At 37.7% G+C, this 19,701-nt stretch overlaps 1 protein-coding gene across 1 annotated transcript; it reads left to right on the top strand.

The window, feature by feature from the left end:
- The first annotated feature begins 11,682 nt into the window (after positions 1-11,682).
- LOC110886092 (proteasome assembly chaperone 2) lies at positions 11,683-17,144 on the top strand. Its single transcript, XM_022133851.2, has 7 exons — positions 11,683-11,861; positions 11,970-12,135; positions 13,161-13,219; positions 14,892-15,010; positions 15,095-15,332; positions 15,421-15,544; positions 16,815-17,144. The coding sequence occupies exons 1-7, from the start codon at positions 11,802-11,804 to the stop codon at positions 16,892-16,894; spliced, it is 846 nt and encodes a 281-aa protein (XP_021989543.1). The 5' UTR covers positions 11,683-11,801; the 3' UTR covers positions 16,895-17,144.
- Positions 17,145-19,701: the final 2,557 nt, after the last annotated feature.

Genomic DNA, 19,701 nt, shown 5'->3' with positions numbered 1-19,701 from the left:
AACAATTTAAGGAATGTGTTTAGTGACGGCATCAGATTCCTAATTGACGGAGAAAAGTCTGGTGGCAAGAAAAGCTGCTTCCAGGAGGTTGTCAAGTGTTTTCGCTCGACGATTCCATTCTTGGGTGGTTGGTTTAGCCCTTGTTCGTGTAGCTTGAATCCTAGCCCGGTATATCCCATTTTGGTTGTACACCATTGTGAACCTTACGCCTTTTTTACTCTCTGATCGAGGTACTCGACATAGAAAAATCTTCGTAAACTAAATCACACGTGTATATGTTGACATTTAAAAGATATACAGTCAAGAAAATCAAGAGCAATGGTGGAATATATGCGGATTAGACACCAAAAAATAAACACTAAAAAATGGCTACAATTTAAGGAATGTGTTTAGTGACGGCATCAGATTCCTAATTAATGGAGAATGGTCAGGTGGTAAGAAAAGCTGCTTCCAGGAGATTGTCAAGTGTTATTGCTCGACGATTCCATTCTTTGGTGGTTGGTTTTGAATCCTAGCCCGGTATATCCCATTTTAGTTTTACACCATTTTGAACCTTACGCCTTTTTTACTCTCTGATCGAAGTCCTCGCCATTGAAAAATCTTCGTAAACTAAATCACACGTGTATATGTTGACATTTAAATGATATGCAGTCAAGAAAATCAAAAGTAATGGTGATATATATGCAGTTTAGACACCAAAAAATAAACACTCAAAATACGACTACAATTTAAGAAAAATGTGTTTAGTGACGACATCAGATTCCTAATTGATGGAGAAAGGTCTTGTGGCAAGAAAAGCTGCTTCGAGGAGATTGTCAAGTGTTATCGCTCGACGATTCCATTCTTGGGTGGTTGGTTTGGCTCTTGTTCCTGTAACTCGAATTCTAGCCCGGTATATCCAATTTTAGTTTTACACCATTGTGAACCTTACACCTTTTTACTCTCTGATCGAGGTCCTCGGCATTGAAAAATCTTCATAAACTAAATTACACGTGTATATGTTGACATTTAAGAGATATACAGTCAAGAAAATCAAGAGCAATGGTGATATATATGGGGATTAGACACCGAAAAATAAACACTCCAAACATGTGTACAATTTAAGGAATGTGTTTAGTGACGACATCAGATTCCTAATTGATGGAGAAAGTTTTGGTGGCAAGAAAAGCAGCCTCCAGGAGGTTGTCAAGTTTTTTCGCTGGACGCTTCCATTCTTAGGTGGTTGGTATAGCCCTGGTTCCTGTAACTCAAATCCTAGACCGGAATGTCCAATTTTAGTTTTTCACCATTGTGAACCTTACGCCTTTTTTACTCTCTGATCGAGGTCCTCGGCATTGAAAAATCTTCGTAAACTAAATCACACGTGTATATGTTGACATTTAAGAGATATGCAGTCAAGAAAATCAAAAGCAATGGTGATATATATGCGGATTAGATACAAAAAAATAAACACTCAAAAAATGGCTACAATTTAAGGTATGTGTTTAGTGACGGCATCAGATTCCAAATTGATGGAGAAAGGTCTGGTGACAAGAAAAGCTGCTTCCAGGTGGTTGTCAAGTGTTTCCGCTCGACGATTCCATTCTCGAGTGATTGGTTTAGCCCTTGTTCCTGTCACTCGAATCCTAGCCCGGTATATCCCAATTTAGTTTTACACCATTGTGAACCTTACGCCTTTTTTTCTCTCTGATCGAGGTCCTCGGCATTGAAAAATCTTCGTAAACTAAATCACACGTGTATAGGTTGACATTTAAGAGATATACAATCAAGAAAATCAAGAGCAATGGTGATATATATGCGGATTAGACACCAAAAAATAAACACTCAAAAAATGGATACATTTTAAGGAATGTCTTTAGTGACGGCATCAGATTCCTAATTGATGGAGAAAGGTCTGGTGTCTAGAAAAGTTGCTTCTAGGAGGTTGTCAACTGTTTTCGCTCGACGATTCCATTCTTGGGTGGTTGGTTTGGCCCTTGTTCCTGTAACTCAAATCCTAGCCCGGAATATCCCATTTTAGTTTTACACCATTGTGAACCTTACACCTTTTTTACTCTCTAAACGAGGTCCTCGGCATTGAAAAATCTTCGTAAACTAAATCACACGTGTATATGTTGACATTTAAGAGATATACAGTCAAGAAAATCAAGAGCAATGGTGATATATATGCGGATTAGACACCAAAAAATAAACACTCAAAAAATGGCTACAATTTAAGGAATCTCTTTAGTGATGGCATCAGATTCCTAATTGATGGAGAAAGGTCTGCTGGCCAGAAAAGATGCTTCCAGGAGGTTGTCAAGTGTTATCGCTCGACGATTCCATTCTTGGGTGGTTGGTTTGGCCCTTGTTCGTGTAACTCGAATCCTAGCCCGATATATCTCATTTTAGTTTTACACCATTGTGAACGTTACGCCTTTTTTACTCTCAGATCGAGGTCCTCGGCATTGAAAATTCTTTGTAAACTAAATCACACGTGTATATTTTGACATTTAAGGGATATATACAGTCAAGAAAATCAAGGGCAATGGTGATATATATGCGGATTAGACAAAAATAATAAACACTCCAAAAATGGCAACAATGTAAGGAACGTGTTTAGTGACGGCATCAGATTCCTAATTGATGGAGAAAGGTCTGCTGGCAAGAAAAGCTGCTTCCAGAAGGTTATCAAGTGTTTTCGCTCGAGGATTCCATTCTAGGGTGGTTGGTTTGGCCCTTGTTCCTGAACTCGAATCCTAGCCAGGTATATCCCATTTTAGTTTTTCACCATTGTGAACCTTACACCTTTTTACTCTCTGATCGAGGTCATCAGCTTTGAAAAATCTTCATAAAATAAATCACACGTGTATGTGTTGACATTTAAGAGATATACAGTCAAGAAAATTAAGGGCAATTGTGATATATATGCGGATTAGACACCAAAAAATAAACACTCAAAAAATGGCTACTATTTAAGGAATGTGTTTAGTGATGGCATCAGATTCCTAACTGATGGAGAATGGTATGGTGGTAAGAAAAGCTGCTTACAGGAGGTTGTCAAGTGTTATCGTTCGACGATTCCATTCTTGGGTGGTTGGTTTGGCCCTTGTTCCTGTAACTCGAATCCTAGCCCGCTATATCCCATTTAAGTTTTACACCATTGTGAACCTTACGCCTTTTTTATTCTCTGATCGAGGTCCTCGGCATTGAAAAATCTTCGTAAACTAAATCACACGTGTACTTGTTGACATTTAAGAGATATACAATCAAGAAAATCCAGGGCAATGGTGATATATATGCGGATTAGACACCAAAAAAAATGAAATCAAAAAATGGCTACAATTTAAGGAATGTGTTTAGTGACAGCAACAGATTCCTAATTGATGGAGAAAGGTCCGGTGGCAAGAAAAGCTGCTTCCAGGAGGTTTTCAAGTGTTTTCGCTCGACGATTCCATTCTTGGGTGGTTGGTTTGGCCCTTGTTCCTGTAACTCTAATCCTAGCCCGATATATCCCATTTTAGTTTTACACCATTGTGAACCTTACGCCTTTTTTACTCTCTGATCGAGGTCCTCGGCATTGAAAAATCTTCGTAAACTAAATCACACGTGTATATGTTGACATTTAAGAGATATACAGTCAAGAAAATCATGAGCAATGGTGATATATATGCGGATTAGACACCAAAAAATAAACACTGAAAAAATGGCTACAATTTAAGAAATGTGTATAGTGACGGCATCAAATTCCTAATTGATGGAGAAAGGTTTAGTGGCAATAAAAGTTGCTTCCAGGAGGTTGTCAAGTGTTTTCGCTCGACGATTCCATTCTTGGATGGTTGGTTTGGCCCGTGTTCTTCTAACTCGAATCCTAGCCCGGTATATCCCATTTTAGTTTTACACCATTGTGAACCTTACGCCTTTTTTACTCTCTGATCGAGGTACTCGGCATTGAAAAATCTTCGTAAACTAAATCACACGTGTATATGTTGACATTTAAGAGATATACAGTCAAGAAAATCAAGAGCAACGGTGATATATATGCAGATTGGACACCAAAAAATAAACACTCAAAAAATGGCTACAATCTAAGGAATGTGTTTAGTGACGGCATCAGATTCCTAATTGATGGAGAAAGGTCTGGTGGTAAGAAAAGCTGCTTCCAGGAGGTTGTCAAGTGTTTTCGTTCGACAATTCCATTCTTGGGTGGTTGGTTTGGCCCATGTTCCTCTAACTCAAATCCTAGCCCGGTATATCCCAATTTAGTTTTACACCATTGTGAACCTTACGCCTTTTTTACTCTCTGATCGAGGTCCTCGGCATTGAAAAATCTTCGTAAACTAAATCACACGTGTATATGTTGGCATTTAAGAGATATACAGTCAAGAAAATCAAGAGCAATGGTGATATATATGCGGATTGGACACCGAAAAATAAACAATAAAAAAATGGCTACAATCTAAAGAATGTGTTTAGTGACGGCATCAGATTCCTAATTGATGGAGAAAGGTCTGGTGGTAAGAAAAGTTGCTTCCAGGAGGTTGTCAAGTGTTTTCGCTCGACGATTCCATTCTTGGGTGGTTGGTTTGGCCCTTGTTCCTCTAACTCGAATCCTAGCCCGGTATATCCCAATTTAGTTTTACACCATTTTGAACCTTACGCCATTTTTACTCTCTGATCGAGGTCCTCGGCATTGAAAAATCTTCGTAAACTAAATTACGCGTGTATATGTTGACAATTAAGAGATATACTGTCAAGAAAATCAAGAGGAATGGTGATATATACGCGGATTAGACACCAAAAAATAAACAGTAAAAAATGGCTATAATATGTGTTTAAGGAATGTGTTTAGTGACAGCATCAGATTCCTAATTGATGGAGAAAAGTCTGGTGGCAAGAAAAGCTGCTTCCAGGAGGTTATCAAGTGTTATCGCTCGACGATTCCATTCTTGGGTGGTTGGTTTGGCCCTTGTTCCTGTAACTCGAATCCTAGCCCGGTATATCCCATTTTAGTTTTACGCCATTCCGTACCTTACGCCTTTTTTACTCTCTGATCGAAGTCCTCGGCATTGAAAAATCTTCGTAAACTAAATCACACGTGTACATGTTGACATTTAAGAGATATATAGTCAAGAAAATCAAGGGCAATGGTGATATAAATGCGGATTACACAACAAAAAATAAACACTTAAAAATGGCTACAATTTAAGGAATGTGTTTAGTGACGGCATCAAATTCCTAATAGATGGAGAAAGGTCTGGTGGCAATAAAAGCTGCTTCAAGGAGGTTGTCAAGTGTTTTCGTTCGACGATTCCATTCTTGGGTGGTTGGTTTGGCCCTTGTGCCTGTAACTTGAATCTTAGGCCGGTATATACCTGTTTAGTTTTACACCATTGTGAAGATTATGCCTTTTTTACTCTCAGATTAGGGGTGAGCAAGTTTAGGTCCAGACCGAAAATAACCGAGAACCGAACCGAAAGTACCTAGGTATTTAGATCGGTTCCAATTTTTCATATAAAATAGGGTCGGGTCGGGTCGGTTCCCGGTTCTTTTCATGGTGAAACCCGACTTAGGCCTATGGACCGGAACCGACCCTATATTTAGGGTAGTGAATCGGTTCTGTGTTTTATGTTTGATCGGTTCTCGGGTCGGGTAATGGTCGGGTAGGGTCGGGTTTTTCCTTTTGCTCACCCCTATCTCAGATCGAGGTCCTCGGCTTTGAAAAATCTTTGTAAACTAAATCACAGGTGTATATGTTGACATTAAGAGATATACAGTCAAGAAAATCAAGAGCAATGGTGATATATAAGCGGATTAGACACCAAAAAATAAACACTCAAAAAATGGCTACAATTTAAGGAATGTCTTTAGTGACGGCATCAGATTCCTAATTGATGGAGAAAGGTCTGGTGGAAAGAAAACTGTTTTTAGGAGGTTGCCAAGTGTTTTCACTCGACGATTCCATTCTTCGGTGGGGGGTTTGGCTCTTGTTCCTGTAACTCGAATCCTTGCCCGGTATATCCCATTTTCGTTTTACACCATTGTAAACCTTACGCCTTTTTTACTCTCTGATCGAGGTCATCGACATTGAAAAATCTTCGTAAACTAAATCACACGTGTATATGTTGACATTTAAAAGATATACAGTCAAGAAAATCAAGAGGAATGGTGACATATATGCGGATTAGACGCCAAAAAATAAACACTCAAATAATGGCTACAATTTAAGGAATGTGTTTAGTGACGGCATTAGATTCCTAATTGATGGAGAAAGGTCTGGTGGCAAGAAAAGCTGCTTCCAGGAGGTTGTCAAGTGTTTTTGGTCGATGATTCCATTCTTGGGTGGTTGGTTTGGTCCTTGTTCCTTTAACTCGAATCCTAGCCTGGTATATCCTGTTTTAGTTTTACACCATTGTGAACCTTACGCCTTTTACTCTCTGATCGAGGTCCTCGGCATTGAAAAATCTTCATAAACTAAATCACACGTGTATATGTTGACATTTATGAGATATACAGTCAAGAAAATAAAGGGCAATGGTGATATTTATGCGGATTAGACACCAAAAAATAAACACTCAAATAATGGCAATAATTTAAGGAATGTGTTTAGTGACGGCATTAGATTCCTAATTGATGGAGAAAGGTCCGGTGGCAAGAAAAGCTGCTTCCAGGAGGTTGTCAAGTGTTTTTGGTCGATGATTCCATTCTTGGGTGGTTGGTTTGGTCCTTGTTCCTTTAACTCGAATCCTAGCCTGGTATATCCTGTTTTAGTTTTACACCATTGTGAACCTTACGCCTTTTTTACTCTCCGATCGAGGTCCTCGGCATTGAAAAATCTTCGTAAACAAAATCACACGTGTATATGTTAACATTTAAGAGATATAAAGTCAAGAAAATCAAGAGGAATGGTGACATATATGCGTATTAGACACCAAAAAATAAACACTCAAACATGGCTACAATTTAAGGAATGTCTTTAGTGACGACATCAGATTCCTAATTGATGGAGAAAGGCCTGGAGGCAAGAAAAGCTGCTTCCAGGAGGTTATCAAGTGTTATCGCTCGACGATTCCATTCTTGGGTGGTTGGTTTGGCCCTTGTTCCGGTAACTTGAATCCTATCCGGATATATCCCATTTTAGTTTTACACCATTGTGAACCTTACGCCGTTTTTACTCATTGATCGAGGTCCTCGGCATTGAAAAAACTTCGTAAACTAAATCACACGTGTACATGTTGACATTTAAGAGATATACAATCAAGAAAATCAAGAGCTATAGTGATATATATGCGGATTAGACACCAAAAAATAAACACTCAATAAAAGGCTCCAATTTAAGGAATGTGTTTAGTGACGACATCAAATTCCTAATTGATGGTGAAAGGTCTGGTGGCAAGAAAAGCTGCTTCCAGGAGGTTGTAAAGTGTTATCGCTCGACGATTTCATTCTTGTGTGGTTGGTTTGGCCCTTGTTCAAGTAACTCGAATCCTAGCCCGGTATATCTCATTTTAGTTTTACACCATTGTGAACCTTACGCCTTTTTTACTCTCTGATTGAGGTCCTCGGCATTGAATAATCTTTGTAAACCAAAACAAACGTGTATATAATGACATTTAAGAGATATACAGTCAAGAAAATCAAGAGCAATGGTGATATATATGCGGATTAGACACCAAAAAATAAACACTCAAAAAATGGCTACAATTTAAGGAATTTGTTTAGTGACGGTATCAGATTCCTAATTGATGGAGAAAGGTCTGTTGGCAAGAAAAGCTGCTTCCAGGAGGTTGTCAAGTGTTATCGCTCGACGATTCCATTCTTGGGTGGTTGATCTAGCACTTGTTCCAGTAACTCGAATCCTAGCCCGGTATATCTCATTTTATTTTTACACCATTGTGAATCTTACGCCATTTTTACTCTCTGATCGAGGTCCTCGGCATAGAAAAGTCTGCGTAAACTAAATTACACATGTATATGTTGACATTTAAAAGATCTACAGTCAAGAAAATCAAGAGTAATGGTGATATATATACGAATTAGACAGCAAAAAATAAACACTCAATAAATGGCTAAAATTTAAGGAATGTGTTTAGTGACGACATCAAATTCCTAATTGATGGTGAAAGGTCTGGTGGCAAGAAAAGCTGCTTCCAGGAGGTTGTCAAGTGTTATCGCTCGACGATTTCATTCTTGGGTGGTTGGTTTGGCACTTGTTCCTGTAACTCGAATTCTAGGCCGGTATATCCCATTTTAGTTTTACACCATTGTGAACCTTACGCCATTTTTACTCTCTGATCGAGGTCCTCGGCATTGAAAAATCTTCGTAAACTAAATCACACGTGTATATGTTGATATTTAAGAGATATACAGTCAAGAAAATCAAGAGCAGTGGTAATATATATGCGGATTAGACACACAAAAAAACACTCAAAAAATGGCTACAATTTAAGGAATGTGTTTTGTGACGGCATCAGATTCCTGATTGATGGAGAAAGGTCTGGTGGCAAGAAAAGCTGCTTCCATGAGGTTGTCAAGTGTTATCGCTCGACGATTCCATTCTTGCGTGGTTGGTTTGGCCCTTGTTCCTGTAACTCGAATCCTAGCCCGGTATATCCTATTTTAGTTTTACACCATTGTGAACCTTACGCCTTTTTTACTCTCTGATCGAGGTCCTCGGCATTGAAAAATCTTTGTAAACTAAATCACACGTGTATATGTTGACATTTAAGAGATATACAGTCAAAAAATCATTAGCAATGGTGATATATATATGCGGATTAGACACCAAAAGATAAACACTCAAAAAATGGCTACAATTTAAAGAATGTGTTTAGTGACGGCATCAGATTCCTAATTGATGGAGAAAGGTAAGGTGGCAAGAAAAGCTGCTTCCAGGAGGTTGCCAAGTGTTATCGCTCGACGATTCCGTTCTTGGGTGGTTGGTTTGGCCCTTGTTCCTGTAACTCGAATCCTAGCCCGGTATATCCCATTTTAGTTTTACACCATTGTGAACCTTACGCCTTTTTTACTCTTTGAACGAGGTCCTCGGCATTGAAAAATCTTCGTAAACTAAACCACACGTGTATATGTGGACATTTAAGAGATATACAGTCAAGAAAATCAAGAGCAATGGTGATATATATGCGGATTAGACACCAAAAAATAAACACTCAATAAATGGCAACAATTTAAGGAATGTGTTTTGTGTTCGATATCAGATTCCTAATTGATGGAGAAAGGTCTGGTGGCAAGAAAAGCTGCTTCCAGGAGGTTGTCAAGTGTTATCGCTCGACGATTCCATTCTTGGGTGGTTGATTTGGCCCTTGTTCTAGTAACTCGAATCCTAGCCCGGTATATCCCATTTTAGTTTTACACCATTGTGAATCTTACGCCATATTTACTCTCTGATCGAGGTCCTCGCCATAGAAAAATCTTCGTAAACTAAATTACACGTGTATATGTTGACATTTAAAAGATATACAGTCAAGAAAATTAAGAGCAATGGTGATATATATGCGGATTAGACACCAAAAAATAAACACTCAATAAATGGCTACAATTTAAGGAATGTGTTTAGTGACGACATCAAATTCCTAATTGATGCTGAAAGGTCTGGTGGCAAGAAAAGCTGCTTCTAGGAGGTTGACAAGTGTTTTCGCTCGACGATTCCATTCTTGGATGGTTAGTTTGGCCCTTGTTCCTGTAATTCAAATCGTAGCCTGGTATATCCCATTTTAGTTTTACACAATTGTGAACCTTACGCCTTTTTTACTCTCTGATCGACGTCCTCGACATTGAAAAATCTTCGTCTACTATATCACACGTGTATATGTTGACATTTTAGAGATATACAGTCAAGAAAATCAAGAGCATGTGATATATATGCGGATTAGACACCAAAAAATAAACACTAAAAAATGGATACAATTTAAGGAATGTGTTTAGTGACGGCATCAGAATCCTAATTGATGGAGAAAGGTCTGGTGGCAAGAAAAACTGCTTCCAGGAGGTTGTCAAGTGTTTTCGCTCGACGATTCCATTCTTGGGTGGTTGGTTTGGTATTTGTTCCTGTAACTCGAATCCTAGCCCGGTATATCCCATTTTAGTTTTACACCATTGTAAACCTTACGCCTTTTTTACTCTCTGATCGATGTTCTCGGCATTGAAAAATCTTCATAAATTAAATCATCCAATCACGTCATCCAATCACGTCATCCAATCACGTTGCGCCGCTTACAATTCCCAAGACATGGAACGTTATCGTCACCAATAGGTGAATGACGGTCAAAACACTTGCCTCACTGATGCCACGTCATCTCCGCACTTATGCGACACATCGTCCGTCCGGGAACCTACTGCAACATTTTACCAAGTCCATACCTGGACTTGATAAACTTGGGGACTTGAAGATACATATCCGAAGACGGACCTTCCTCGTAAGGGACGGACCAAAACACAACTGGACGTACGTCCTAAAGACCTCTGTTCCTCAGACTCCAGTGAACGGACCACCAAATAAGTGCGTCCAGCCGATCGACGTCTTCTCAGTTGAGTAGTATAAATACTCATCAAGTACAAGCCAAGTACGATTTCCTTAACCTTCATCCTACTTTCTCCATCTACTTTCTCTCTCTATCAAATACTTATCCTCACGCCGGAGGGTGGTCGCAGAGGGGCCGTCCCATCTCTGCGGCGAGCCTAACGGTTTACTTTTTTGCAGGTTCAGGTCCTCGATTCTCCACTAAGGTTCAAACTCTGATCTTAGGCTCCGGCCTTTAGATCTTGGATCTTCAGTATTGAAGAGAAAATTTTGTAGTTAGTCGTTACATCTAACAATTAACGAAGAAAAGGTTGTTTCAAATCACGTTTAATATAGATATCGTAGGCTGGATCTAATATATTCTAAAGTTTACTACACAGATTGTGAATGGTGGTCTGTATGCTTTACAAAGGTTGTCCCCACATTTTGATGTTATAAATGCCCCTCCAAGTTTTTATAATTAGTTTTCTTTTAACTCTCTTATTAAAACAATAAAATGGAAAAATATATAAACTCCATTATCCTTCATTTTTCTTTTTTTTTTTTCACTAACGAAGTCCTTACTCATGTGCGTTAGTGAGAAGATTCAAATGCATTGATTCAGTGGTGAAATCAAAACAATCATAGTTTGGTTCTTATATTTTTGTTAAAAAACCTCAAATTTTATATCCGAAAATCCAAAAGTGGGGTCGTCGAGCCCTCTTGACCCTCCTCTGGTTCGTTTTTGACATTGATAAAAAATATTTAGGAAAAAAGATTTAAGAGTTTTACCATGAAACTATTACATACCAAAAAAGAGAATTCAACCCAAACAACTAGTTTGATGGGTGAGAGAACCCATTTGAACAATTCTTTGCCCATATAACTGATATGAGACAAGTCTCATACCTTGCAATTGTTTCAGTCTATAACAATCGAACCTCCTTAGCCTGGTGGGTGAGGGACCTATTTGGTATATAAACCCAACATTAGTCCCATACCTTGCAATGTCCCTGCGAGGTGTCATCTTTTTTTTTTTTTTTTTTTTTTTTTTTTTTTTGTGACCCTGGTGAATATTTACTACAACTTTTATGGGCCTATTCTAAAAATATGTGGGCCTACAGCCCAAATTTTCACGATCTTAATCTGACATATATTAACAATGTTGGGTCAACAATCTGACCCAGTTTCCTGGTTTGAACCATAAACTTCAGCAGAGCTACTTGTTCTTCAAGTTTTCATATAACGCACTTCAATCATACAAACGAACCACTGATTACCAACTAATCTACACAAAATCGTTATGGAATTCAACCTCGAAGAAGGCAAGCACCTCAACGACGAATGCTCCACTTTAATCCTGGTATATCATTCTCTTCATTTCTCCCCTAGGGTTTTGTTGAATTAGAGGCTGTTATATGTTATTGAATTGATCATGCTAGTTATTATAATGGTGAATTGGTTGATGCAGCCAGCATTATCGATCGGAAACGTAGGGCAACTGGCTGTGGATCTTTTGATTGCTTCCACGAAAGCTGAGCGAGTTGGTTACCTCGATGATCCGAATGTTCTTCCGTGTGTGGGAAATGACGCTTATGCCCCTGCTCCTCAAGGAGACCTTGCTCTCCCCCTTGAAGGTTGTTGTTTAGATTTATGTTCTGCTTTAGAGTTACTGTTTTTACACAAATTTTACATGTTTGAATAAAGAACAATAGCTTTGTTAGTTTTATGTTTGATGAAGCATTTTGTGAGAGTGTACGTTTTTTTGGCAATTTAGTCCAGGAAAGAGTGATTGGGTACAATAAAAGTGTTTTGATTGTTATCGAAATATCTGTCATCTGAGTGGAAAAGTATCGTATGTTTATCTTTGGGAACAAGAAGTTGTTGCGTTTACTTTGGGGTTTGACGGAGTGAATTTAATTTACGATTAAGATCACAACTGTATGTGCGACAAATAGATTTTGCTCTAAAATTGTTCCAGATTAAGGGTATATTTTGCATAAAATGAAACGGTATCGTCTGTTTTATCTCTGTGCATTTTGCAAATTTGAAAGCTGACTGTAATTCAGAAGTAGGGATGCATTAGCATAGAGCATAGAAAGCTACGTATATCATAAAAGGTATGTTGTCAAAGACGCAAGGCGCAGGCGAGGCGCATCGGTCTCGCCCGGAGCCTAGGCGCAAGGCGCAAAAAAAGCGTGGGCTTTTTTAAGAAAAGCGCACATAGAGAAAAAAAATATAAAAAATATGTTATGTTTTGATAATAAATAAGATTCCACGTATAAAATTAAAAAAACTATTATATATGCCATTTAAGATCATGTAGCTAATAGTTTTGCACGCGTGAGGCAGTTTTGCACGCACTCGGTTTCGTTTTTAATGGTCATTTGTGCTGTTTTACCTTTTCCCCTGCGCCTCAACAACGTTTTTTGCGCCTAGGCGCACGCTTTTTGCGCCTCAGCACCGTTTTTTTCAAAAAAATCCCATTTTTGCGCCTAGGCTACCACCAGGCGCAATAGGTGCGCCTCGCTGCGCCCGGGCGCCTAGGCGCGCGCTTTTTGCGCTTTTGACAACATGTGATTTGCATTATTTTGTCATTAAAGTTGTGTTTGATTACCTTTTTGTGCATAGTGTAAGTTTTACCTGTTATGTGCACTTGCAGCTTACGAGTCACCTTCTAGTGCATTGACCCTTATCCAACAAAGATCACCAGTTGTTAAGGTAAGTATATCTTTTTATGTCCTTGGATTATATATCTGCTGTAGTGCTGTTGAAAAATTGACATTATCGTACAAACATTTTGATTTTAGAGCATGCTTAAATATATTATCAACTAATAATCACTAAGTAAGCAGATACGCAATATCAATAGAAATGATTTCACCAATTAAATATATGACCCACATACAATTTGATGATTATTGACATGCACTTTATACAAATCAAAATCAACAGTTATTATTCTGACAAGTTTTGATTTCGAAACCATGCATTGTGAAAATATAAGAATATGGATTGCATAGATGATGATGAAAATATGAAATCTTATAGAACTTATCAAAGAAAACAAAATTAGTAATCGAAGTATATTTTATTCTTTTGAACCTTAGATGGATTCAATGAATGGTTCATACCATGGCAATTAAAAGGTTCCAAGTAGGTAATTCACAAAAGGGATTTTCATGATGTTGAAACCATTAACTGAAGAACTCATGAAGTGGGGTTTTATTATTATTAGACTCCCTGATGATTCACACATCACCGTATCCACTTTTTTTATATATTCTCAAAATACAAAGGATACCCACAAATAAGTTTCATGCGCCATCACAATGTAATAATGCACATAGTTCTTTTCTACACTCTCTTAATAATAATAGGTCAGTTTAACCCTTGCTATATATCTAAGTCGATTGAATCGAACGAAGCCATAGAGGTGAAAGAAAAAAACATATTTCTCACAGATGTGAATGGTTTAACACAGCTGGATGAAACATACTTAATCTTCAAAAGCCTAAAATCTGATAATTTGTATGTCTGATTGTTTAAAAGGAGGCTATTATAGAAAGCATACCGAATTCTTTTATATCGAAATGAGAAAAAACGGGGACTATGGTTCTTCTGATTTGCCTCAAAGGAATACGAGAATCTAAATCTATTAAGAGAGAGGGGTCTTTCTGATTTCACGAAGAATAAGAAAAAAGTTAAATGAGAAAATAAAAGAGGGGAAACTGAAAGGTAAAAGAGAGAGTGAGTGAGAGAAGTGTCATCTAATATGAAATTGTTAGGTCTAATCAGTACATGTGCAGAATTCCTGGTGTATAATGGCCAATTAATGACGATTAAATTGGTGGTTGGTTACACATAACAATACAACTGGTGGTGTCTGATTAACGTCCATTTTAATTAGCATCCTCATTATGATATGAGTCTGGGTTTGCATATCCTTTCGATACAAGTCAGAAGAATCACAACGCCAATTTGATATAATGAAATCACATATGTTTTCTGTATTAATATCCTTTCAAACAATGATAAGATTCGTATCCCGGGTTTTGAAGGTAATTAATCTTCCATCGGACAAACGATTGCAGTGACACGTCTTTGTTTATAGATGTAAAAATTAGTTAGTGATTTTCATCAGACAACTGATTACTGATTAGCTGCAACATTTGACCCGAGTTCTAATTCGTATCTCAACACTGTTTAAACCATTTATTTAAATACATGGAAGAAACCTCTTAAGTGGTTATCATCAGTTTACACAAGTAGTTTTTTGTGAAGCGTGATGACTCATCTTTGTGTTTAACTACAGTCTACACAGCTTCTATTGTAATATTGTGTAATGATTTGGTTTTTTCAAATGAACTGAATCCCAATTGACTATAAACAGGGAATGATGGTAGAGTTTGCCAAAAATCTTGCTAATTTTGCTGTTGCTTCTGGAAAGAAACACGTTGTAATCCTCTCTAGCTTAGACTTTGGCCGATGGCAGACAGTTGACATGTCAAGGTTTATTTTACCAGACAATTCTTTTACCATGTAACAACTTACTGATTTATTCACATTTACTGACTCTTGAGGTAAATATGACAGTGGTTTGCCGATTCATTACCTCTCTAATACAAATGTGGACGGAGCCGATGATAAATGTGAAAAACTAGGATGGAAAAAGATGAAGGAATACGATCCTAATCAGAAACTATGGAAATATCTCAATACGTTAGCTGAAGGTAATGCGAACGAAGATGATATTTCTGCTCTTGAAGATGATCTAGGAGAAGAAGATTATTACCCAAGTCTACCTTTTGCTGCGATGTTTTCATGTTTCAAGGTAATCCTCAAATAATATTGTTAATCGATATTATCGCTGCAAAAGGTGACGTATGCTTGACGAATATGCTTTTTAACAAATTGTTTAGGCCAAAGGCTTGAAGGTCACATGCTTGTTATGTTATTGCTCTGAAGGGGACAACATTCCTGATGCGTTTCATTTAGCAGAGGCAGCATGCAATCTTGTGGGGTTGACCCCTGATACCTTTAAAGGTGAGTTTATTGTTGGGTTGATATGATTAAGAAAACCAATATGCGTTCTATTTTTTCACGAGAAATTGCTTAACCTAATTTTGGTATATTAGTCTTCAACTTGTAGATAAGATAATACGCGAACGATTCACTAAACTAGTTTTTGTTAAAATGCACGTATGGTTAATTTTTTTTTACAATAACGACTTGTTAACTTTTAAATTCGTCAAAGGAAGACCGTGTATTTTTTTTTCCTTGCAAAAGGGTTAGAATGTCACTTTATCAAGAGTTAAAATGTCACTATTTTTACAAAAATCACGGCTACGTGTATTTTTGACGAGTTTAGGTACTTTAGTATACAAAAATTAGGCAGGTGACTTTTTTTAGTGTATTTTTACTAGTTAGAGCATTGACATTGGGTTCTCCATCTCTATCCCTATAATTTAACTAAAAACCACCTTTATCTCTAAATTGTATTTATCTTTTAGAAAACCCTTACATCGCATTCCCCATCTCTATATCAATGTGCTAGAAACCCCTACATCCCATTCCCCATCTCTATATCAACGTGCTAGAAACCCCTACATCCCTTTCCCATCTCTTTCTTCCATATAGAAACACTCACAAATTTGCCGTTCAAAAAAAAGGGAAACACTCGCAAAAATATAGGGAATTAATGGTGATGGTAAGTATCTTAGGCCGGAGGGTGTGGAGGCGCCACCGCGGCCACCTCACCTCCCATAGCGCCTGGAGGGCGCCACCACCCACACCGCCCTCGTCAAGGAGGGGTGCCATTGAAGGGGGCTTCACCATGGTAACGAGGAAGAAGCATGTGTTCAGTGGGGCCCACCTGATTTCATCCAATCAAATCTTTTTCTTTTTAATTTTGTCTAATATGAGGCTTTATCCCACACCCTGCAAGTTAAGGGAGGGCGTGATAAAGCCCCCTGGCTGACGTGGATCCTACGTGGCGCTGACGTGTCCTGATAAAGCCCCTAGGGGCTCCATCCCACACCCCATAGCCTTAGTAAATATCTAAATATGGAGAATGGGATGGAGTGCCAGGTTATATAAAAAACTTAAATTTTTCTTTAAGTTGTAGGGATGAAGCCACTTTAGGGAGTGCATACTAAAGTTAATTAGGTTGAGGGACTTTTTCGTGAAAATAGAAAGATAGTTTTTTTCGTATTAACCCTTTAAAAGTTTCACCCTTATTTGTTATATGTCGAACTTTACCCTTTGTTCTTTTATTTAATCTTTATATTTTATTTGGATGCATGTTTTTGTTCAGGAAACGAAGGTGGTAAATGGGTGATCCCGTTTTCATGGCAGAGTGTTTACGGGCCACCTCCAGATATGTCTCTCTTCTAGTCGAAAATTGTATTCGTTTGAATTGATGTAACATTTTAATCAGATCAACCCCACAATTTAGTCTTGATTAGTGTCTTGTTTTCGATAAGAATGAAATGGGACCTACAAAATAGAGTACACGAATGGCTGGCTGGCAGGCGCCAGATAAGAAAAGAACATGTCAAAGCACAATAGGATGCCTGCTTGTTTTATAATTCAAATACAGCAGCCATTACTTCTACCAGAAAACTCTATACAAGTTTAATACAAACTCGAGCTACAAATTTAGAACTGATCCACCATTTTCCCTTAAGGTTTATTTTAGGTATAAATTTAGCAAGTGATTTACTGGAAAGTACAATAAATCCACTAATACATTAATAAGAACTTGGAAACATTTCTATAGTGTTTAAAAGGGCCTTAAGATGCGTGAACACCGGTTCTTTTGGAATGTACCGCTTGTGTTTTTGGCATGACTTTCTTCAAATTTATCAATCCACTTTTTGTTTTCATCAAGTTACAAATGATAAGTAGTTAGGGAATATAACAAGGGTTAGGTTAATTAGTGAACAACCCCCTTGATGGTGAACACTAGTGAACTAATTCTATCCCCTTGATTATCAATACACAAGTGTAAATCAATGGTCAGGATTTGATGATAAAATACACTAGTGTATTTTACGATTTGATGATAAAATACACTAGTGTTCATTCTAGAACCCCACCCATATATACAAAGTGTACGAATGATAGGAAAGATTTTGGAGCATTGATATTACAATTAATGGTTTAGATTAATTGTTTGTGAAAAATGAAGTCACAATGACTTTTAAATTAACTTCCTTATGAGTTTTAGACGGCTATAACTTTTTTATCCGTTAATATTTTCTTAAAATAAATTACATCATCGAAGCAGACAATCTATTATCTTTGGTTTGGGTATGCTATTGCTATGTATATATTTCCAAATTTTATTTTTTACATGGTACTTGATTACATACTATTAAGTGATTGAGCACCGTTATGTAATTCAATAATATCTTATATTTTGAACAATTATAATGTTTCGTGATTTTGTATACACTACATGATTACGTAGCACTACGTGTGATACATTTAGGGGTGGCAATAAAAACCCCAACCATCATATTTTGGGTTATTTTGGGCCTCTTTAAAAAAAAATAAGTTTGAATGGGCTGAGGATTTAGTCAAGATGGGTTAGGATGGGTTTTAAAATACCCATCTAAATTTTAACATGGGTCAGCATGGGTTTTTAAGTTTTAACTATCTAACCCTAAAACAGATAACTGTCAAACAATCAACCACCATGTCCTCATCGACTTCTTCTTCTTCTAACTAGAACTAGGGTTTACCCCCACTCGATCCAATCGCCAATCATGTCATCTCAATCGCCATGATTCTTCCACCGACGACTCCACCACCACATCGCCGCTCCTCACCACCACCGACGGCGTCTCCCGCACCCGCCACTTCGTCAGATCCACTCCCTCCCTCCGCGGCGCCGCCATGTTCCTCCGCCGCGCCAGCAGCCGCCGGATGCTCCGTGAACCTTTGATGTGTGTGAGAGAATCAGCCGTTGAACAAATCGAAGAACGCCAGACCGATTGGGCGTATTCACGTCCGCTTGTGATTCTAGACCTGATCTGGAACCTTGCGTTTCTGAATTATACATTACTGAAATCCAAGATTTAAAAGCTCATCATCTTCTGTCATTTTCTATTATTATTCACAGATCTCCATTTTCATTTAATGGTGAACCCAATTTTCATTCTTTTCAATTCACATAACTTTGTTTTGTTTTTTTTTAAATCATTTTCTAAAATCTTTTGAATTGTGAGTGTTTAGAAATCTTGAATCTACTTGGGAGAATCAGTAATTTAAATCAGTAATTTATAATCTTCGATGCGTGTCAGAGAATCAGCCGCTGAACAAATCGAAGAACGCCAGACAGATTGGGCGTATTCACGACCGATTGGGTTTTTTTGAATTTTTTTGAATTTTTTAGTTTTTTTGATTTTTTTAAAATTTTTTTGATTTTTTTTAATTTTTCTGATTTTTTTTTTAAATTTTTTTTGAATTTTTCTGATTTTTAAATTTTTTTTTGAATTTTTTAAATTTTTCTAATTTTTTTTAATTTCTAGCCTATCATGACCGAAACCCATTATGACCTAAACCCATCTTGACCTTTTTCTTAAAAAACTCATCCTAACCCAAACCCATCCTAACCCATCCCCATCCTAACCCATTACCCAAACCTACCCAACCCACCCATTTTGCCACCTCTAGATACATTCTTTGGTCAGGAAGCAACCCCTAACCAGTTCACATCTACCCTAAAACACACTAAGCAATCCATCCAAGAATAGGAAGATATACATATGCATACGTGTAAATGTAATCTACCCACTAAGATTAAGAGTAGGAAGATATACATCTGCATACGACTCATGCATTCCACATTTAGTACATCTTATCCAAGTCAATTCTCAAGTTGGTGAAGATCAACGTCAGATCGCAATTCATGTAGATTAATTTCTCAAGTTGATGAGGATAATTTTTTGAATGACAACTTTCATTAGAAACAACTAGCTAGATGTTTGACCAATAAGACAAGGCATTGCAAACGGAAAATTACACCAATCCATCCAATAAACGTTTTTAAAGAAAGATCTATGTTAGTCCATAAGTACCCCCAACGATTAATCTCCTCCAAGGTTCCTTGATTTCTCCTCTTCCACCTTGAATTTGTTTGCTATGTTTATGTGTTGTTTATAACAGTGGCGGACCCAAAAATTATTTTCTAGGGG

The sequence above is a fragment of the Helianthus annuus genome, chromosome 10, assembly GCF_002127325.2.
Source record: "Helianthus annuus cultivar XRQ/B chromosome 10, HanXRQr2.0-SUNRISE, whole genome shotgun sequence".
NCBI classification, from domain to species: Eukaryota; Viridiplantae; Streptophyta; class Magnoliopsida; order Asterales; family Asteraceae; genus Helianthus; species Helianthus annuus.
The sequence above is the reverse complement of the archived record's forward strand: the minus strand, read 5'-3'. Positions and strand labels throughout refer to the sequence as shown.